The sequence below is a fragment of the Castor canadensis genome, chromosome 10 (genome assembly GCF_047511655.1).
Source record: "Castor canadensis chromosome 10, mCasCan1.hap1v2, whole genome shotgun sequence".
In the NCBI taxonomy this organism is placed as follows: domain Eukaryota; kingdom Metazoa; phylum Chordata; class Mammalia; order Rodentia; family Castoridae; genus Castor; species Castor canadensis.
In genome coordinates, this window is record NC_133395.1 from 123872176 (window position 1) to 123895721 (window position 23546).

The following is a 23546-nucleotide window of genomic DNA, read 5'->3' on the forward strand; positions in this document are numbered from 1 at the left end:
ATACAGGGCAGAGATGACACAATACATAAGGCAAGGTTGCTGCCTTCAAGAACTGATAATTCAGAGCGGAGAACAGCTGGCCAAGACTGTGACTGTGGAAACAATCTTGTGTACTCAAACTACTTAGAACACTGAGGAAGAAGGAATCAACAGTGTTGGTGAGAGAGATCACAAAGAACAGAAGAAGGTAGAAAATAAATAGAATTGCTTCAAAATACATAGTAGCACATTCTGTTTTCTGCCTAGGAAACACTTGGGGAATTTTTTTTTTTTTTTTTAATTTCTAGGGCTGTATTCAGTGGGGTTACCAGGCACGTAGCACTTTCTCCAGCCCCAACAGCTACATCCACACTGACCCCCACAATACAAGAACATGGATGCTTCAGGATATGGGTGGTCAAAGCATTTGGAATATGGAAACCCAAGGTAACCAAGTGGACCAGGTGGATATGAGTTTCAATCGTACCTGTGTCAGTAGTCTGGATGAATAAACTTGACCTCTAAAGCTATACTTGTCACGGCTGAAATAAGAGGAAGTCATCCACCCTGGTAAACCCTTTAACTTGGGTCTCAGTGACATGTCGGAGTATCATATGCCATAGATACAATTCCTAATCTACCACTCCTAATTCATGTTCCTGGTTTAACCCTGAAGATACAGGGAATCTTCAGGTTAAGAAGATTGAGGTTGAGGTTGAGAAATCAGCAGGATTTCTCAACCTCAGCCTAGTGGACATTTGGATGGGACAATTCTCTGTGGTATATTATGGGATGTTTAGTAGCCTCTCTGACTCTCCTCACCAGATGCCAGCAGCATCCAATGCTTAATTGACAGCCAAAAGCAACTCTAGACACTGCAAAATGTCCCTGGGGGTGACCCCAACTGGGGCATTAGCAGAACGCACTGATGTGTCTCCATTTCTTGACTAAAAATGATCATAACTGGTATTAGTGTATTTCACATAAGAGCCAAGAAGGGTACCAAGTGTTTTACATACATCATTTTATTTAGTCCTTACAACTACCCTATAAGACAAGTATTATTCTCATTTCCACCCAGGAGAATGGGTGTTCTGCCAGTTAACCTGCTGTGGTCTCTCATTTGGGAAAAGGCAGAGCCTGGATTTGAACCCAGACCAACTGACTCTGAGCCCTTTATAACCACTAAGCCTCACGGCCTCCCCAGATATTGTTAGTGTGGAGGCTCAAATGTAGTCGTAGGAAAACGGGAGGACCTTAGTGTTAACATCTCAAGGATCATCAATGCTGGTACCGGCCTGCCTAGAATACCTAAGAAATAGGGCAAGAACTTGCCTTTCCTCCACAACCTGCCATTTGAAGACCATCATTAGAATCAATTCATCACTGGTGACAACGTGGGCTGAGACCTCCACCAACGCTTGGAGTTTCTACAGGCTTCCTTCCTACCTACCTGAAACCAATCCAGTCTGAGCCTTTTAAAAAGGCAGCATCTGAATCATGAAAAAAAAATGAGTGCTTTTTCTAGACTTGAAAAGCTCTCCAGAGAACTGTGTGGCAGAGTCGCCATCTCCCAAGAGGCTCTTTCTTCTCACACAGGTGCTTTCAAATGAGGAACATTCCAACAACAGAAGCCAGTATTTTCTCAGCAATCACTGTGGGCCGGGCCTAGTGCCAAGTGGCTTACTTCCATCTCATTTTCTTCCTCCATCTACCTTAGAAGGTAACTGTCTTTATCATTACCATTTTCAGAGAGGAGATCATAGCTCAAAGAAGTAAAGTGTCTTGCCCCAATTCCCCCAGCTGGTCAGGTGGAAAGCCTGCCTTCTAAGCCAGCCAGCCTAGCCTAAAATCTGAATCTACAACACCTCAATAAATTGCTATTTGTGGATTATTTTACGAGCAGCATGACCAGCCTGCTAAGAGTGAATCTAGCAATAATTTTGAAACATGACTTATAATCAGGGCATAATGACCTTTTAATTACACCATAATGCCACTGTCCATAAAGAGAGTCTCAAGTCTTGTCTCCTACCAGACTAAAAGATTGGTCTGGTGGAAAAAATTACCGTGGCCCACTAGAAAGCATACACAAATGCCTCTGTCTGCAGTAACAGTGGACTTGACACTTAACCGTGAGAATGTAAATTGTCTTATGTAACTCATTCTCACGACAGTGGAGATGTGAACAGAAGTCCACGCACACAGCCAGTTGGAAAAGCTTCTCACAGGCTACATGAGGGGGGAGAGAGTTTGCAAACTTCCCTGACACACTCAGCATGTGCCTAAACCTAATTATTCAACCCCAATCCCCCGGGGTGACCTTGCTGTTTTTAGGCAACTTTATTGGCTATCTTCCCTCCCCTGTCTCATTGTCCCCTCTACTTGGGCTTCCTGATAGCACCTCCCAAATAAGCCACTAAGAGTCTGCTTCTAGGGCCTCAACTCAAGACAAGGATCTTGGTGGGGTAGGGGCAGGGATGAAGGGCAGACAGGCCTGAAAATGGACTGGGCTCAATGACTGGGCTATGGAAGGGTTGCTGTGCACAAACCTACCCCTCAGTCAATGAGATCCTCAGGGTGACTCAAGTAGCTTCAAGTCTCCTGTTTAGATCAACTGCCTGGTGACCCTTGGCCCTGCCACTTCCCAAAATCATCTAGCACCTGAAATCAATACTCAATTATTCTTAAAGTCAAGACCTCTTCAATACACAAAGTTAAGATTAGAAATACAAGTTCAATGTGACCTTATCTCTTCGACTCTCCTCTCCTTGACAGGACACCAAGGATCTAAGTGTGCTTATATGTAAACCAATAATATCAACACCAATTCAAGAAGGCCAGCAAAGCTCACTGTCTTCAAAAATACTTTGAGATCAATCAGCTAAGCTCTATTTAGCCACAACCACAGACTGTAAATGTTAAACTCTTATGAAGTTTAATGTGAGCCATCATGAATTAACTGCTTTTTTTAGAGACTTTCATATATCACAATATTCAGAGGCACCTGAGCTCAGGAGAGATTTATTCTAGTTCTACGTTTGACAACAGACACTCAGCAAATACTAGCGCAACTACTATGCAGCAGGCACAGCTCCTGGTAGCAGGGATACAGCGAGAGTGGGGTGAAAGACAACACTCCTACCTCCTTGGATTTTAGATTCTAGAGGGAATTTACTTAGTTTGAATGATTTACCTATTATGGAGTAAAGTAAAGCAGAGAAGGAGAATAGGGAATGGCAGGTGGCAGCAGTTATAGTTTTAGGTAGCGTGGTCAGAGAAGGTCTCACTGAAGGTGACGTTTGAGAAAGACTTGAAGCTCATGAGGAAACAAGCCTGTCAGATATTAAGGTGAGGGCTAGCAGGCCATGGGTGGGAAGTCAGAAGTAACATCAAGGGCCAGATCCTACAGGTCTTGGGAGTTTCTGCAGGGACTTTGGCTTTCACTCTGAGATAAGGGCTACAGACATGATCATAAATAATAGATTCTTCTATTATTTAGTTACTGAGCTAGAAAAAGAAGATTACTATTTAGTCCTAAAAGACACTGTTCAAATTACATTTTCTAAGTCCATTACAGGCCACCACAAAAGCTGATATCCAGAACACACTGAACCTTCCACAAAACACTGTACTATAAAACAGAAGTCCCATACAATAGGCCCATCCTTGACGTCTACAGGCTTCAGCTAGGGAAACAACAAGGTGAATTTACAAGAAACACCACATGAATGCCACCTTCCATAGGGGCCAGCCTACCACAGCTCCAGCACTGACTAGGAACTTTTCAAGGTTATAGGTCTCACCTGTGAGCTGGTTGCATAAAGACAGGCAGGAATACAGTAACCTACTTTTTAGGACATGAATGTCAGTCCTCAACAAATCTGACAGCCTTTATTCTTGGTGTATACAAAATCAACATATCCTGTTACACGTATATACAAACTCAAGCAAAGGACCACTAACATCACAGAGTGGTGTTTTGCATTAAATAACCATTGTTTATAAAGCAACATCCTTCATGTAAACCCTTGTGGTGAAGAGATGTCAGAATGTTTTCTCTTATAAACCACTTAATTCCCCTTGGTGGATATCATCAATTCTGCCATCCGAAACTAGCTGGTAATGAATGCCAGCAAATGCAGTGAACCAATTGTACGCCACTGCCTCATAAGGTCAAGTTAATCTATTCTTAAATAATACAGCCAATGGCAAAGGCTGGGCACTGGAAACAACAGACAAGTTGGGTTGCTGTCTTTGCATGATTTTATTATAAAAGTCTCAGAGTGTTCCACAGTATAAACTAAAAATATCCTTCTGAGTGGGGTCTTTTGGCACCAAGAACAAAAACAGATTGATTTCTGAAAGTTTAAGTTTTAAAAAAAAAGGATATATAAACACAAAGAGTAATTTAAGAGAGAGAACTAAAATCTGACTGTTTTCTGTAGCGAAGATTTGATTTGCTGTTGACCTAAAAAAACTGTACACAGAGAGGAGGCTGCAAGAAAACGAAGGTGAAGTGTCCTTCTTAGGGTGACACAAAGCAGTTCCCACATTGACATGCAACAGAAAAAACCTCATCACCACACTGCTGAACATCTGAAATTTAGACGTTCATGTGTTAAACTTCAGTTAGAGTCAACAGGCAGAAATTTCTAAATACAATTCATTAGGCCTTCACGTTAAATTCATTAGCCCACTATAAATTAATATCCACAGGGAATCAGCTTTAATTGGAAGAGCAGGTGATAAGCAAGGGAAGCCACTGAGCTCCTAAAGGAGAAGAAGATGAGGAGGGAGAAAGAGGCCAGATTTTGCAGATGGCTGAGATGCACTTATCACCTGAAAAAGAAAGAATGAAAAAGTCATGCCCTCGTGCAACCAGTTTTAGTGAGCACCTATTACACAGTGAGGACCTAACATGTGCCAGGTAATATTTAGGTACTACAGAGATGGAACCACAGAGACAGGCTTCTTATTTTCATGGAACTTAATAGTCTAGCAGAAGAAGAGGTGAACAATAAAGGAGGAGGAGATCATGAGACTTGGAGAAGGCTCTGAAGAGACACATACAGCAGAAGAGGGAGGTGGTGGGCTCAGAGTTGTCTTACATGTGATCAATGGTGTACCGGGAACGGCTTAGACTTGCATGGGAGACTCACTTACATGCATCTCTTCCCAATGCACTTATGAATTAGGGCCTCCCTGTCACCAGAGTCCACTGCAAGGCACTTAGGAGGAAGACATTTGGATCAGGTCACTGAGGAGACCAATGACGGTATCTCTGAAGACACACTAAGAAAAGTGGTTAAAATCCAGGCATGGTGGTGCACATCTGGAATCCCAGAACTCAGGAAGTTGAGGCAGGAGGATCAAGAGTTCAAGGCCAGCCTGGACTACACAGCAAGACCCTGTCTTTTAAAAAACCCAATAGAAAAAAAGTAAAGGAGTCAATCTTGAGGCTATCTTGGGAGAAGGAGGAAGCAAGTTCTAGACATTCACAGGAAATAAACAAAGCAAGATAACCAAGACACTGTGTTTTAAAACAAGGAGGGAAAAATAGTAACAGAATTCTGTTGTTACAGAGCTGTTGTCATATGTTCTGATGGGTCAAAACAAATACACAGCATCAAAATTTAAAAACACAAACGGCACCAAGAACTATATTCAACCATATGTGGTTACAATTCCCTCTCTGCAGTGAGAGGAGTCTGAAGACAATGTTTTGGTTTTTAAATTGTGTGTTATTTATTGTCTCCAATCTGCCTTTTAAAAAAAAGGTCGAGGGACAATTTTGGTTCCTGGGCAATTTGCAAAGCCACAGAATTCATCTACAAAAATATGAAAGCATGACCTATAATATACCCATTTGGGAAACTGCAATCACACCATTTTCAACCTTCATCGTCTGGGTTATTCATGGAAGTGCAGCAAATGACCTGAGGACAGGCCCGCCCACGTACTTTTGGCATGAAGAAACTTAGGACCACAAGAGGGGATGTGTTAGAGAAGACACCGAAGCTGGCACAACTTGTTCTGGACCCCAGGTCTTCAGCCTCACTCCATATCATCTTCTCATTTTCAGCCTCCAGCAGCTGTTGTCAAAATGGAGCAAGCACCAGCAATACCTGAGGGGTTCTGAGAACACCCCACAGGCTCCAGGACTGATGTGTCTGAGTCAGCAGGCCTAGTGCAGGAGGGAGTGTGCGGTTCTAACCTGGTCTCGGGTGAGACTAATAGCAGTGGTCTAGGAACTCCACCCCAGCAATTAATAGCAAGAGTTTAGGAATCACAGAAGGCTGAGTTCCGGCTCTCCTCTGCCACTTCTCGTAGGCCCCTTGGAAAAGTTACCCAAACTCTCTTAATCTCGGTTCCCAAAATCTGAGTCCAGTTTGGATAAGTGAAGAGAATTCCCATAATGTACTAGCTTATGTTTTCTGTTTTGATTGGTTGTTTGGGTACTAGGGATTGAACCCTCAGCACACTGGCCTGACATATTCTAAGGTAAGAACTTAGTAAACACCAGCTATATCCTGTATCAAAATTTCCCTAACTACAGGTGGGATGTAGCTCAGTGATAGAGCACTTGCCTAGCATGCATGAGGCCCTGGGTTCAATCCCCAGCACCAAAAAAAGAAAACACAAAAAAAATTTCCCTAACTATATTTTTTCCCCTGTAAACTCTAGAACCACTAAATGTGAAGGCAGACAAAAATCAAAGATTGGCAAGGATGTTAAACAAATGCAACCATTACAGCAGCTTTATTTATAATAGTCAAACATGGCCAATGGTCAAAATGATCAACATGCAAAAAAAAAAAAAAAAAAAAAACGAGCTGGTGTATATACACAATGGAATACTACCCAGCAATAAAAAAGAAAAGAATGATATACACAACATGAAACCTCCAAAATATTTTGCACGAAAAAAGCCAGACACAAAAGAGTACACGCTACATTATTTCACATTTATGAAGAAACAACAGGCAAATCAGTGGTAAAAGAAATCAAACGGCCTTTTGTTGAGGTTAGGAGGGATTAACCAGAAAGAGACATAAGGGAACTTTCTGAGATGATGGAAAGGTTCCGATTTGAGAGATAGCGTGAACACATACATGTCAAAACCCATCAAAGTAGACATTTCATATCAGCACAAATCTGATTTAAACACTACCCAACATACACATATAGCAAAACATCACATGGTTCATGACTACAATCCTTGCTTCTTGGGAGGATGAGCTCAGGAAGACCTCAGTTCGAGGTCAGCCAGGGCAAATAGTTCACAAGACCCCCATCTCCAAAATAATCAAAGCAAAATGGACTGGAGATGTACTCAAGCAGTAGAATGCCTGCTTTGCAAGAGCGAAGCCCTAAGTTCAAACCCCAGTCCCACCAAAATAATAATAATAATAATAATAGTCACCTCAAACCCCCATCAATATGTACAATTTTTATGTTCTCATGCAGTTAAAAATAAAGTCACACTTTAAGAACCTTATCTTAAAAAAGATCTGTACATCTTACTATAGGTAAATGACAATGTAGATACAGATATAATAACATATCCATAACTAAGATACATATATGGGCATTTTTTAGGCATTTTATGACAAAGGATTTCCTCTCCATTTAAAATACAGATATAATAACATATCCATAACTAAGATACATATATGGGCATTTTTTAGGCATTTTATGACAAAGGATTTCCTCTCCATTTAAAATGACCAGACTCCAGCCCAGTAGGTCCATTTAGTCTGAGTCCTTCACAATTCACAATTCTGCGTGGTATAAGGCTATTTGCTATAGGCTATTTTGACCCATGCATCTCTCCAGAGAATGGCCATGAACTACAACCTTTCCCACAAGACCATGACACTTCTATACAAACAGTTCCCAGAGTGGCCCATGGCCCTGCGAGGGGCAAGCTCAAGATACAAACACAAAAGTACCTTTTTTCTTCACCACACACCAAATACGGTATGAGTAAGACACAGTAATGAAGACATAGACACCATTCTGTCATACAATTTAAATTGCATTCTCAATATGAAAGAGGGAACAAAAAGCTTGTGAAATGATGGCCAGGGCCATCTTTCTGCTATGAAGACGTCAGAAAAAGTAACTGTGCCCATATCATCTCTGCATAAAACAGCTTTCACCCTGCAGTGGATTCCAGGCCATCCCAGTTCCCCTAAGAATGTCTTTTCTTCCTATCTCGTTACAAGTAGATTCACACAGTCACCCTGCTGCGAACATTTCTATGCACAAAGAATGGTCCTGAGGGAAAGGAATTAACAACTGGAGACCCTACAGTTTCTGCCAGACCCAGAGGGCTCTGGTTCTATCCTTCCTGGTCATCCCGTCACACGTCCCTCGGTTTCATGGATGAACGTGGACCATGCCTCCAGGTTCTGTGGAAATCAGTGGGAGGTGTGGGCTCAGCTACACAGCATCATGTACACTGCACACTAGCCCCAGTTCAGGGCCCAGAAGACACTGCCAGTCATCGCCCTTCCTCCAAAATGGCCCTGAACTGAGACCCACACTGCTCCCATCAAATGCCTGACAAAGTGTTTTCTCTATGGCTCTGTCAAGTCATAATCATGTGGGTAACTGACATGAAATTCATAGTCCAGGTTACTGGATAAATAACTGCTCAAATTCAAGCGAGACCTAACAGGAATAACTCGTCTTTACTGAGCACTTGCTATGTGCCAGCACTGTTCTGCATGCTTTCACACATTGGCTTATGTAATAGCCACAAGCCAGCTTGCAGAGAAGGGCAAACCAGCAGGCAAGGCAAGGTATTAGACCTCAAGCAAAGCCTAGAGAGATGTGCAAGGAATGAGTCACCGTCACTTCTTTCAACGAGGTCACCTATCTATACAGAAAGGAGGAAATGAGGACTAAGTCATGGTTCACAGTGACACACACACAAATACACCTCAAGGAAACATGGAGGAGGAAGTAATTTTTCAACCTGGCAAGATGCTGGAGGGCTTGTTGGAGGAGGTGTCTAAGAGAGGAGGATAAGGACACAGATGACAGAGCTTTCCACTTCTAAGTGTCAGTCCCTCAGCTCCCAAAGTTCTCAAAAGTTCAGGCTATCCCCCCACCCTACCCCTCTTCTGTTTCATCTGGAGGACGCCTGTTTCTGAGAGGACCAGCTCAGCTCAGCCCAGTCCTCCTTTCCTTTGACACACTGCTACAGCTGCTGCCTTCCTGATGGAAGCATATGGCAACTTTTCACCACATTCAACTTTGCCACCTCCGTTGGGACTTTCATCCGGAGAAGCTGCATCACAGTGCTTGGTTGCAGGAGGGATCCCTCTAAGGAATGCAGTCATTCTCCCAGGGGCAGATAGAGGGACAGCCCTTGCCTACACAAACCCGAGAAAGTGTCATCAAATGCACCACTCCTCCTCTACACACTTCTAAGGAAGGAATTTGCTTCCCTTCCGTCCTTGAAAATCAGTCCTTCCAGTCCCTAAGGGGTACCCACCCCAACCCCTTCCTCCTCCCTACTTAAGATTCCAACACTTTTGGTAGTTTTGTGACCTTGAGCAAGTCACTTGACAAACCTCAGTCCTGGTTTCTTTATTTGCAATTAGAATCGTAAATCAAAATGAGATAATTCAACTAAAACATCTGACAGAAAGCCCCTCACGTAAGCAGACTAACAATGAATTATTATAATCATCATCCATAATGACGGCGGTGGAGGTGGTTGGTGGCGGCTGGGTAAACTTGGACTTGATTCGCGCCACCCGTGAAACACCCCTTCCCCCTCCCCCACCGCGTCTGCACACGGAGGAGACACGTGCGTTATCCAGCTGTGGGGTGCATGCAGGCTCTTGAGGCGGCGGGTTTAGGAATCGCCAGGAGGTCAAAACCCAGCCCACCTGGAGGGACTGTAGGGTAAGGCCAATTTTCTGATGGAAGAGTCCGATAAACCGCAGACCCTCTCCCTCCTTACACCCACTCGCCAGATCTGGAAACTGACTAGTGGCGCGCTGCATGGCTCCCCCAAGTAGCCTGGAGGAGCGTCCACATTGGCCGGGGCCTCAGTTCCCCAACTTCCCTTCAGGTGCAGGCGAGGCTGCCAGTACTGAGTGTCGGAGATAACAGGTTGGCAGATCAGGCCTGACAAACGTCTCCGCGCTTCCCGACGCAAACCCAGCCCCTCTCCCAAACGCAGGTGGGCAAACACCCCACAACCTCACAACTTTGTGTGTTTCTTGCACGGCCTCAACTTCTGGTCGCTGCGTACGGAATAGGCAAGCGGGAAACCACGATGGGGTGGGGCCATGGGGGGCGCCCCCATCCCCAGTGTCCTAGATGAGCTGCCGAAGGCACGCCCCGTCTTACCTTGTCTGACGGCCTTGAAGGTGACCGCCTCCTTGCAGCTGTCGATGACTCCCAGCACGTCGTAACGGGGCAAGCCGGACACCCGGATCCCCTGCACCTCCAGAAGCAGCTCCCCCTCACCCAGCCTCGGGCCCTCGCCACCGCCGGGAAGCCCCACCGCTTCAGCCACTGCTCCAACATACGGAAACTCCCCGTTCTCCGCGCCCCCCAACACCGTCACCCCCAGCTCGCCCTGGGGTCCCCGCTTCACGGTGCACTCGTGAACCCTGCTTGTCCAGTGATTCTTCTTCTGGATCACTTTCGACATGATGAGTTACACCTCTCCTCCTCCCCCCCCAAAAAAAAATAACAAAATGAGAGACAGGTGCCCCCACTTGCACGAGCCCCCGAGCCTCGGCTGGTTCATGGGAGAACCATCTCTCCCCAGATAACGAAGCGGGAGAGAGAAACTTGGCAGCCTCGCTCCCCTGCACACCCTCGCGCACTCAAGCCATCATAAAACAAACTTTCTGGGCTCCCCCGCGAGCCCTGCACCGGCGCCCGCCAGCTTTGTTTGCATTCCGGTGCCTCTCGGTCCACGTTCCGGCGCGCGATCGTGCTCTCCCGACCAGAGTCCACTCTGCGCCGCTCGGGTTATTTTTTTTCTCTCTCTCTCCCTCTCTTCCTTTCTTTCTTTGCCTCTAAGAAAATGTGGTGCCTCCTCTTTGCCTCTCGCCCGGCTCGCCTCTCCTCGCCGGCCGGCTGGTCCTGAGGGCAAGGGAAGCCCTTCAGCCAGTTGCTGGGAGCCCTGGAGACGCGGCTGCGGGGCGGGAGTGGAGGGGACCGGAGGGAAGTGCCCGCGGCCCCTTTAAGCAGATACAAAGGCTCGGCTTGTTTTGTTACAGTTCATTCTATTCCGCGCGGCGGAGCGCAGCGGCCGGCAAGAGGAGACGCGCGCGCATGCGCCCAGCCGGCCGCCCGCCGGCCGGCCCGCCCCTCCCCTCCTCCCCAAAGGGAGAGATTCCAGTATGTTTCCCGTTGGGTCCTAAAGCCGATGGCTTTCAGTTGAAGAAGCCAGTTTACTGCCCCCCACTTCCCACACCCCTTTCATTCCTCATGGTCCGACGATGTCCTCAACCCAGCCCTGGGGCAGGAGCCCGCGCACGTGTTTTCTTCTAGCTGTTTGTAACTTTTGAAACACAGGCGATCTAGGTTGGGCACTTAAAAACCATTTCAAACAGGTGGGGGTTGGGGAGACTCGCACACTCACTCGGGCGCTCACACTCAGGCACACAAGCACGCCCTCACGCCGGCCCTAAGCCTCTCTCCGCCCTCGGCTAGTGGCTGGTCACGCTGTCGGTCACCCAGCCCGGCTTGTCCGCGGCCTCCCGCGACATTTCTTTCTAAAACCCAAGCCCGACCTGAGGTGCGCCTGCTCCCCGCCTGCCCTGCGCCCACGGGCTCAGGTACTGGCGCGGGGTCTTGCGGGTGTCTCTGTAACCCTAGGGAAGGGGACGATGGGGACCCACAGCCTCCTCCCCCCAACTGATGTGCCTGTGCGCGTCAAACGCGCCCACACATACACCCTCACCCTTAAACTTTGGAGCCAACTTTTTGGGACACCGGAAAAGTTGCAAGCAAAGAAGAAAAGCCCAAGGGCTAGTGTGGTCATCAAGAGCTCTAGCTAACCTTTAATTGTCCTTCCAGCAAAGACCCGGGCAGCCAGTCCTCTGCCTCGGGCTCCAGTTCCTGGCGGAGACATGAAGCCTTCGGACTTTCTCCCCGGACAGGAGATAAAGGTGTGGGACTTGCACCAGCGCCCTGGCGCCCGCGGGGACTGCGGCGAGGCGGCCACTTCGGAATTCGCTGCCCCAGGGCTGCTGCCGCGGCCAAAGCCTCCCAGAGGTGGGGTTCAGTGAGAGTTTGTCCTGGGGAAGTGGGACCTGAAGGGTTGCTCTCCCCAAATTCCCTGAAAATGGGCCTGCAAGCAGTTCCTTTTCCTCCTTCGAGATCTGTAACTTGTTCGTCATTAGTCACAGGAGAGATTCCAAAAAACAAGAGAGGGAAGTTGAAGAGACTCAGAAAGGATGGGAGGGTCCCCCAACATGTGATCTTCATCAAGCTTGGTGACCTCTCCCAGCCTCCACTTCCTTGGGAGAACACTTGCAAAATGAATACCTGTAACAAGGAATATAATAAAAATTCATAGAACTAGTGTTGGAGAAGAGAACTTTGGAGCCCGTTGGTGTTTCGTATTGGATAATAACGATAATCCATCCCCTCCTTTCTAGAACTTACAAAAAATACCCGCACATAAACGTGTGCTACTGTTGATACCTTTATCCCTGGATATCCAGAACTGAAAATACCATTGCCCAGTTCTGTTCTCTGTGGTTCTCAGTAGTGAGAGGAACTTGACCTCCAGCCTCTCTTTTTCAGAAGCTCTCGTTCATCTCCACCATGACTGGATCAAATGGACAGACGGGCCCATTACACGGAAACTCACAAGTCCATCATTTGGACTTTTAAGGTTTTCAGAACACTGCACTGAGAGAGTGTAGGATATGACCATTTAGCATATTTGGGCAACGGTTCTCCCCTCCCCACATAGTGTGTGCCCAGTAATTCAGTTACCCTCCTGTCTAGCTCTTCCTTTTAGTCTGAAGGAATGCAGTGTTCCACTCTGGAAACTAGGCTCCTGTTGCTCATGGAAGGACGCTGAAGATAGTGCCAATGACAGCAATGGAGAGAGGATCACTTTGCACACACTTCTACAGTGTTTGGAGATTTGAGGGAGGCAGTACAGGTGATGTGCTAAACACCCTTAGACTGTTGCATAAGCATTTCAGCACTGAGCTCAATAAGTACAGTAGATTTGGATGAAGAGTCAACTGTAATAATAAACTCAACAAATTCATATCTGATTTTCATGAAGCTAGCTCTACTAGAAGGAAGGAAAAAACCATGCATATGAAATGTACATTTCTTCAACCTTCCCCAAATTTATTTCTTCCCAAAGTTTCCCAGTCATAATTGCAGTTTACACTGGCATTTTACCTCATTTTTCTGAAAATGCAAGGATAGGAAATAGATTGGCCAGCAAATATATGTCAGCTATCTTTTGATTCCTGGAGAATGCAGTCAAAAGGTGTACATTAGAGGCATCAATATGATACCTTGTATACATTAAGGTTACAGACTTCATACTGGTGACATGGAGCATAGACCAATAGGGGAAACTGATGCCACAGTTCATGCAAATGGTGAGTGGCAGTAAGGGACATTTTCCTAATGACCTTGTGGAGGCATTTTTATGATTCACCTAACAATGTGTTCTTCTCCTCACTAGGCAGGCAATTGGTTAATTTTCTCTGTCTGTACTATTCCTCCCCTTGGTACTTTCATCTAAGCAAGAATAAATAAAATGTTAATTTTTGTGACCTTTCAAGACATCAGAAATGAGCTATCATTTCAATACCCCAGAGAAGGAACTCCAGGAAGAGAGGATTTAAACTTTTAGATCCTGACGAATGTTCTGTTTTGCGTCTGTGCAAAAAAATGAATAATGAGTACTGGAAGATGCGACATTAGGTTGAGTTCTGTGGAGCCAAGAGAAACCCCAAATTTTATTCTATTTCTCCTAAGATTTCCCAAATGGGTAAGCTATTTACAACACTAAATACATCAAATCGGATGTCATCCTATGTAATTTCACTGAAAATGTACTTGATGATATTGCTAATTACCTTGAAAACAGGAAATTTGCATTTTCTTGAGAACAGACATTTGTATATCTCTTATTCCATCAACCACCAACTCTGTAAAAATGTGCTAGTTCAAACATAATAGGTGCTTAACTAGTACTGGACTTCACCATTGGAATATCAGTTTTCTCTCTGATATTTCTTCCTGTGTTTTATTACATATCTTTATCAGTTTCCTGCACCAAGGCAAAACTGAATGGGAGAGGAGAAAAATATACATTGAAACTGAACAGCCCATGTTTTAAAAAAATACTCTAGTAACATTAGTTTGAGGAGAACAAATTAAAAAAAAGTAAATAAGTAAAAAGTGAGCATTAAATTGAATTATTCACATCCTACCACCAAGAATTAACCACTTTTATACTTGGGTGGCTCTCCTCCTGGATCTTTGTAAGTATTCTCTCTCTCTCTCTCTCTCTCTCTCTCTCTCTCTCTCTCTCACACACACACACACACACACACACACACACACACACACACACATTCTACGTTCTTGAGTTTATCTTCCCTTTATCCATTTGGAATTTATAGTTAATTTGTGGTATAAAGTAATCCTTTTATATTTTTTCACTCAGTAATTGACAATCATTTTCCTATTTGTAAACATAGGCCTACACATATCATTTTTAATAGCTGAATAATAATCCTTTTTTTGAATATTCCAAAATATATTTAACCAAGGCTCTTGTATTGACCATTCAGGATTTTAGAAAGACTAAGATAACAACTTGTCATGGAATGTTTTTGGTTCCCAGTGACAAAAACCCAATTTAACTAGCTTAAACAAAACAGGAAACATAATCCCCCATGTAACTGGCAAGGCTGGAAATGAACCTCGCTTTCAGTGTGTCTAGGTGAAAAGGTGCAAGGATGCCCTCAGCTGTATCTCTCTCTCTCTTGGCTCTGCTTTCCTGTCTGTTGCTCTACCCTGGCCTGCTTCAGGCAGACTGGCCTTATCCAGCCTGCTGGAAAAAATAGCTGCAAGCCACTTGCACAGTCCAGTTTATCAAGTCCCAGCAGAAAGGAGATTTTTCACGAACAGGAGGGAAAAGCAATCAGTCTGCACTAAAGCAATTTCATTTGTTGAGAGTGGAGGCAGACTGTCTATTTTTCAGTGGCCTTAACAGTAAACACAAATGAGTCAAAAACATCAAGCGTCATCAGAGAAGACTGAGATGCAGCTTGGAAAGAACATATAGCATGCATGAGGCTCTGGGTTCATCCCCAGCCCACACAGGCCCCAATCCTCAGCTATCTAATCAAGCTTAGTAGAGCGAAAGTGAACTTGGGGCTACTTGGGGAAACATGAAGGTAGGCTTCTCTGCAGAATCTTATAGTTGCCTCTTATGAAGCTATCTAAAAGCTCCAAAAATCCCAAAGCACCTTGATTTCAATCAAAACTGCAGTGGCCAGCCCATATTTTTATAGGTATTTTGAAGATATTCTGAGGGTGGAAACACTGTAGTGTTAACCTCTTTATAATGGAAACCAGTCAAGTATTATACTTGTTTAATATGGATGGCTGGTTAAACCACGTAACATCTATTTCATGTGTTCTAAAATGGGGCTTGAGTTCCTATGAGGCTAAGCTGAAAAAGAAAATTCTATGCTGCAGGATGGCACAAATAGATTGTTTTTTATTTGTCAATTGATTCAACAAGAATTAAATACTTATTTTTTAATTCCTCATAGGAACTAATGGCACAGAACTAAAACACATTGTGTTTTGTTTTGTTTTGTTTTGTTTTTCCTAGAGGAAGCCTACCTCCTTATCTGGCACTCGGACAAGAAAAAAATCAGTGTTTAGGAAGTTCACAGGCAGGGAAGTTCTGAAGAACATGTCATTAGGGAGGATTGTAGTTTGTAAACATGGCTTCAGAAACTAAAGGTGCCATTGTAGGAGAATTTCTTGCCTCCTCCCTCTAGTTTATTTTAACAGTATTTTAAGGAATGAAAGACCAAGTGCATTGAGGTATTGGAAGGTGTGTTTTATGGAGGTGTTCATAGAGTTCTCAGGTGACTAGAGTCACCTCCACTCCAATTTTGTCTTACCACAAAGTGGATGCAGCAAACCCAGGTGAGGTTTGGGGGAAATGACCCAAGACAATGAAGTAATCTAGAGTCTGTGTCACCTTGCCCCTTGAACTGTGCCATCTTTGAAAAACTGTTCCTTACCAGATTGTATAGTCAGATGAATGAGGACTCCAAAAAAAAAAAAAAATGTATTGCTCACTTTCCAGACTTAACCACGTTCCTAGAATTTTAAACTCATTTTATGGACTGTTGCCCAGGTGAGGAAAGGCTTAGGCAAACCCAGAGTGCTTATGAGCAATGTCTCCCAGGGAGTCAGTGCCCAAATTTGGAGTCCTTGTATCCTACATGTTCCTGACACTCCTGGCAGAGACAGCCTGCCTGAGTTTGAGTCCCCCAAGGATTTTAGATGCAGCAGACAAGTGTTGAATTAAGCTAAGTGTTGGAAGACACTGTGTTTTAATTATTAAGTTAGCCCCTCACTTTAGTGAGTGCACAAACGAGCATAGGCTAGGGAATGTTTCTGCTTTCAGACTCACAACATCTGCATTTTTCAGATGTTTGACCTTGATCTCGTGACCTTGCCTCCAGAACTCTGAGACTGCTGGGAATGCTCACAGCTGAGTGATGGGAGCAAACACCAGACAGATAGCTATTCTCTCTCTCTCTCTCTCTCTCTCTCTCTCTCTTTCTCTCTCTTTCTCTCTCTGTCCCCCCTCTCCTTCTTTCCCTCCCTCCCCCTCTCTTTCTGTCTCACTACTCTGTCTCACTGTCTCACTCATTCACTCACATGTAGGGTTACCCTATTTTAGACTTGACTTAGCTTCCTTCAGTTCCTAATTTGACTTGGTATGACTTTATTTTTAATTGGCCCCACTAAACTTAAACTATTGCAGCTATGCAATCCTCTTGCTAAGGCAAGCTGGCATTTCCTGACACTACTTTCCAGATGGCTGAGAACCTTGTTGAGGTTTGTGTTTTTGAAACTTTTATGATTTCTATTCACAGTAAGAAATGCATTTCCCATCGCTAGCTGCACACACATACACATTTGATGGAAAGGAAGGTTTCATGAAACCACACTCACCCTTTCTGTGCAGAAAGCACTCTGCCAAGGGTTACAGCCCACTGCTGAGCCATCCCTTAACCTGTCCCTGGATGACTCATGAGCTAAGAATGATTTTACATTTTTAAATGGGTGAAAAGCAAATCAGAAGAAGAATAACATTTATGTGGAGACATATTTACAACATGATATGCACTGCTATAAATCTTTGCACTTATTGTCTCATTAAATCTTTACAAAAATTTGTCTTTGCCTTAATCAAAGTCATGACCGTCGTAGCAATTGTGGCTAACATTTTCTTAGTGGATGCCTATTGTACTGTGCACTCTGGGAAATGCTTTATAGGCCACATTTATTCATTCCCCACCATTTTACAAGACAGGAAGTCTGTGTAGTCCCATTTTGCAGATGAGGAAGGAGTCACTTTGACAAGGCTGTGGAATTGGCCGAGGATCACACACCTAGCAAATGACAGTAAGGATTCCATCCTAGGGTCCTCTGCTTCCTGATGGATGCTTCTTGCACCAGCCTGACACATGCCATGGGCTCAATCCATACTTGAAGGATGAGTAAGTACCATGCATGGATGAAGGAAGAATGCTGACAGTATGATGATCTCCCATAAATTCTGACAGCTATGGGAACAGACAGACAAAAAGTGCTCTGTGCTTTTAAATGAAAGCAAACATCATATTTATGGAGTGTCTTCTGTGAGCCAAACACTGCACATAACTACTTTCAATGTGCTTTGTCATTTGATTCCCATGAAACTATGAGGGAGATATTTTCCCTGCTTTAGAGATGAAGAGACTGAAGTTCAGAGAAGTTAAATATCTTGCCTAAGAAGACACAGCCAGTATTCAACCTGATGTGACTGAGACTAAGACTTCCATTTTTAATTTCTAGCCTCACTGTGAGATGATCTAGACTATGGTTTTGTAGACCAGTAAACAATGTAGTATAATCTTCATTAATAATAATAGTGACATAATTCTCAATCAAAAAATTCAAAATCCAAGCAGAAGAAATCGTGATGACAAAGAGATACCATCCAGTATATTTATATACCCATATATTTATATGGGGACTGTTTCTACAATATTGTTATATAATCTTTAAAAATTTCCTGCAAATCTAAACCCATTCTAAAAATTGCAACTTGCTTTGAAAACACTGTAAAGCACAAGAAATGATGTCCAACAGCAGCAGAGAAATGTGAATCAAAACCTTAATAAGATATCACTGTATGCCCGTTAGGAAGGATATTCTTGTTTAAGTGGAGAACCAAATTCTGGGCCTGGCAGGACATGCCCATGACCCCAGGAAGATCAAGGTCCCAGGCCAGCCCAGAAAAGTTAGCCTGAGACCCTATCTGAAAAACAAGCTAAAAGCAAAAGGATTGGGGGCATAGCTCAAGTGGTAGAGTGCTTGCCTAGCAAGTGCAAGGTCCTGAGTTCAATCCCCCATACCAGCAAAAAAAAAGGAGAATAACAAATGTTGGTGAGGAGGAACCCTTATATATTGCAGTGGGATTATAAAATGGTATAGTTGCTATGGAAAACAGTTTGGCAGTTCCTTATTAAGTTAAACATAGACTATGATTCAACAATTCTAAGTTTTATATATATATATATGTATATATATATACTTCAATTCTCCAAAAGAATTGAAAACAGGTGTGCCAGCAAAAACTTTTACAGGAATGCTCACAGCACCATTATTCACACAGTCAAAAGGTGAAAACAACTCAGATGTCCTTCAATAGAGAAATGGATAAACAAAATGAAGTATGTCTATATAATGGAATATTACTCAGCTATAAAAAGGAATCAGATAGCCATACATGCTAAAACATGGAAAATTTTGAAAACGTTGTTAAGTGAAAGAAGGAGAAATAAACATCATATAATTCCATTTGTATGAAGTGTTCAGAATGGGAAAATCCAGACAAATACAAAATAAATTCATGCTTTCTAGCTCCTAGAGGAAGGGAAAGTCTTCCTTCCCAGTTATAGGATTTCTTTGGAGGAGTGACGAGCTGTGATCCACAAAGCTGTGTCAACTATGATTGGCAACAATTAATTGAGTATTTCAAAATAGCCTGTACAGAGGATTTTGAATGCTCCCAACACAAAGAAATGAAAACTGTTTGAGGTAACAAAACACATTTTATACATGTACTGAAATGTCACTGTGCCCCATAAACATGTACAATGATTTTTTTCAACTAAGAATAAAAATGTATTTAAGAAAATCTTCTGGAGCTAAGAATGTAGGTTAATGCTTGGGTACTTGCCTGGTATACACAAGGCCCTGGGTTCCATCCCAAAGCAATGATAATAATAATAATAATAATAATAATAATAATATAGTAATAATTAATAGTATGTTAAAAATGAACTGTACCTACATTAAAACAAAACACTAATACCATTAAAAAATTATGATATACTAAAATAATATAGAATGGGCTGGTGTATACAATGTAACTTAGAAAGGAGAAAACTTGAACATTGCAGAAATACCAGTGCTCACTCCAGCATCTGGATTTGGAGCACAGACTTCTGTAACTGTAGTCCTAGACCCAAATCCCGGTGTGTCACATAACGCCTAGTATGTCCTTAGACAAGTTTTATAACCTGTCTGAGCCCCACTGCGCTCAACCATAAAATTCGAGTGATTGCTGATAGTTATCATGAAATACTTTGCATGTAGAGTTTCACAATAACAATGACGATGGTAAATATATACTTCATCTTTTTTTTTTTTGGCATGCATGTGAATGGAATTACTAATCTGCTTAGTGTTTGTTTCATGAAAAGCAAAGCGATCCAGGTTTGGGGAGACAATCATACCACCTCCATAAGAGACTTCCTATATCCCAGGAGAAATAGTCTGTGAACAGGTAGTTTCCAAAGGAGTATAACAATTTATCATCAGTATTATATGGAATAATGTTAAAATTTAGGCAAAACTGCACTAACTAAAATTTCTAGGCTGGTCCCAACCTGTTGCCAAGAAAAAAAAAAAAAAGTTGGGAGGGAAGACTAAAAAGATAGCTACTTCTCCTTCCCTGCCTCTTGAGGACAACTAAGCTGTCACCATGAATATTAAGACTGCCATTTCTTTCTGTATTTGCATATGGCATCCTTCCAGGTAATTTATGGAGCAAATCCTGACACAGCTCCAGAAGAAACCATATAGCTCCTTTTGTCATATCATTAGGAACCAAAAGACCACAACGTTTTAAAAGGCAGAGAGAATTCATCTCCCAGGCCCAGGAATCTCTGCTCCATGATATGTGATTCCTCCTACACACAACTCAGCCATGGTAAGTGAGAGAATGACACTTCTAGAACCCTGCCTTCTAACCTCTGCTGCTTTTCCTCTCTGCTTCTCCTGGGAGTTGAGGAACGCTGGAAAATAGCTGCAGGGTTTGGATTCCAATTGGTCAACCCTGATGCTAATTTCTCTATGGGACATTTTTAATCTCCATTCTTGGCAAGACACTGCAGAACTACAAAAGCTGCCAGCTGAGTGAAAATATGTTGAGGAACAGGGTGGGGGATGGGGGTAGTCAGTGGAAAAGAGGACGTCTGGAGAGTGAAGGGTTTCTCAGAGTTCCCGTCCCTGCCTCACACATTCTAGTCTAGACGCCAATGCTAAGAAAGTTTGCCTAACATTTTACCTATTGAACATAATCAAAAGGGCTGAAACACCCTGCTTCCTTTTGTGAGCCAGAGTCTCACAAAAGGAGACTCCCCGATGCTGCTATCTGAGCCTCCCCAGTGCTGGGATTACAGATATGCTCCACCACACCCAGCATGAAACCCTTTTTCTTATTCTGTACAACTTTTGTGACTCCTCTAATTGGGCCAAATGGCCTGTATTTGTTTTAACTGTACCTGTACTTCCTCATCTAGGCCTTCATTCTTTCCAGAATATTTTTAAGTGCCTACTATCTGCCAGTCATTTGCTATGCATTATGTACTGACTCATCTTTTCATTCATTAAACTTTTTTTTTTGCACACCTAACACATCGGGTGCCATTTGAGCTATTGGGGAAAAAAGCCATCAACTAATAGGCAAAGGCTTTATTCGCATGGGGCAATACACAAAGGAAAAAATTATCTTTGACAATGGGTGTTATGGAAGGGAAAGGAAGAATTGTGATGTCCAGAGTGTGACTAGCTATTACCTGTTGGGTGGTAAGGGAAGGCCTCATGGCTAAGTTCATATTTTGAGCAGAGACCTAAAGGAAGCAAGGGAGTGGGACATGCAGTCATCTGGGAGACCATGGTCAAATCCAGCAAATAGCAAGAGACCCTGAGATGCAGCTGTGTATGGTGTAGCCTGGAAACACAGAGGTAAAGTTTGCACCTGGTCTTGCTCTCAAGAAGTAGGGAATCTGGCTGGGGGAACAGATGCAATCAGATGTCTCCCTTACTTGTCTGACTGTAATGGAGCTTTGTGGCAAGAGGGAGACGAGCTGGGTGCAGTGGTTCATGCCTGTAATCCTAGCTACTTGGGAGGCTGAGGTCAGGAGGATCCCAGTTCAAGGCCTGCCCAGGCAAATAGTTCATGAGACCCCATCTTAACCAATGTCTTGGCATGGTGGTGTGAGCCTGTCATGGCAGTGACAGTGGGAAGCTTAAAATGGAAGGATCACGGTCCTGGGCCAGCCTGGGCAAAAAGTGAAACCCTATCTCCAAGACAACCAGAGCACAAAGAACTGGAGGTATGGCACAAGGCCCTGAATTCAAACTGCCAAAAAAAAAAAAAAGTGTCCTATGAAGACATTAGTCAAATCTAGGCAAGGATTCTTAGGCCATGGAGTTTAAATTGAAACCCAAAGGAAGAGCAGAGGATGCCATAAGGAAGGGGAATGTGGCCGAGGAGAATTGGAAGTGTTTCTTTTTTTAAAGGGAACAGTGTGTGTTCAAGAGAGGAAAGGAAACAGGACAAGTTCTGAGAATAAAAGACCCCGATGTCTGGCTCTCAGAGAATAAGGGGAAGCCACCCTTAAGAACTGGTAGGCATGGGCAAGGGACAACTCACAAAAGGTCTTCTGCAATTTTGTATTTACTTAACTGTCTAAATAAATATATTTGTGGTCTGCCCTCCCACCTAGACCAAGCCTCAGGGGCTGCTGGGGAGCTGTGACCCTATCTTGTTCCCTCCTGTGTCCCCAGCACCTACCCAGAAAGTGGCATACAGTTGTTATTTTTTGATGATTGAATGCCAGTCTAACAACTCCAGCAATCTGATAGCCTTAGTGGCGAAGAGGCAGCTTGTGCTTTGTGAGTAGTGGGTTCTGCCAGATTCCAATTTTAGAAAAGGTCAGCAAACTTGGCTGTGATTTCTGTTAGAAACCCATAAATAAAAGCTGACTGTGACCATGGAGAACTCCTCCCATGGAGAGCAGAATCCAAAGGGCACATTTAGACCTTCACAACAGAGATGAGGCTACATTCTTATCTTGACTTAGTGATGGTACTTCTAGGATTTGGGCTCATTTAATAATTTGTATTAAAAAGTAAAATTGTTCCCAGCTACTTTGGAGGCACAAATCTGGAGGATCATAGTTCAAGGCCAACCTGAGCAAAAAGGCTCAACAAACAATCCCAGCATGATGGTTAGTATCTGTAATTCCAGCTACTTGGAAGACAAAGGTAAGAGCATCTCAGCCCAAGGCTGCGTGGTAGGCAAAAAGATCAAGACCCTATCTGAAAAATAACCTAAAGCAAAAGGAGCTGGAGATAAAACTCAAGTGGTAGCATGGGGTCCTGAGTTCAAACCCCAGTGTTGCCAAAAAAAAGTAAAATTATCAGATACAAAGGTGGTATCATTCTTTCATTTGGAGGTCATGTGTAGTGTTACCTAAAAAACCTGTTGTGCACTCAGAGCACTGATTACCATTTTTGCAAGCCTAAGAATCAACGTTTTGGAGGCAATTCTGTATTTGCCTTTTGGAGGTTTTTTTTCTTTGTTTCTGAAATTGGGTCTTATTATGTTGCCTAGCAAATGCACACTTATCCACACAAACAGTCCTCCCGGGTAGCTGGGCGCACAAAGGGCGCATCATGGCATCCAGCTCTGTGTTTGCTCTTGGGTCTGATGTAATAGATTTGACGTCTGCCACCTCGGCACCTCCTCCTTTTCTACTCCTTCCCAATGGCCCTCATGTTCCATCAACATCCTCTTTTGCGTTTTTGGTGGGACTGGGGTTTTACCAGTAAAACAGGCACTCTACTGTTTGAGCAACTCTTGCCAGGCCCCTGGGTCTCCTCAGGAGACCTGTGTGCTGGGAAGTGACTTCTCCCCAGGGTAGGAGCAGACAATCCAGGTGCAG

The 23546-nt window shown here is 43.7% G+C and overlaps 1 protein-coding gene across 20 annotated transcripts in view; it reads right to left on the reverse strand.

Moving 5' to 3' along the window:
- Magi1 (membrane associated guanylate kinase, WW and PDZ domain containing 1) overlaps positions 1–12138 on the reverse strand; it is a 601293-nt gene extending 589155 nt beyond the window's left edge. For 14 of the 20 annotated variants that reach the window (XM_074044153.1, XM_074044152.1, XM_074044160.1 and 11 more), the window contains exon 1: positions 10354–11269. In XM_074044153.1, coding sequence (XP_073900254.1) covers positions 10354–10660 — 307 coding nt within the window. In that variant the 5' untranslated portion in view covers positions 10661–11269. Of the gene's footprint in view, positions 1–10353; positions 11271–12021 lie in introns of those variants that run through there. The other 6 variants (XM_074044156.1, XM_074044163.1, XM_020166288.2 and 3 more) reach the window with 2 other exon arrangements.
- Positions 12139–23546: the final 11408 nt, after the last annotated feature.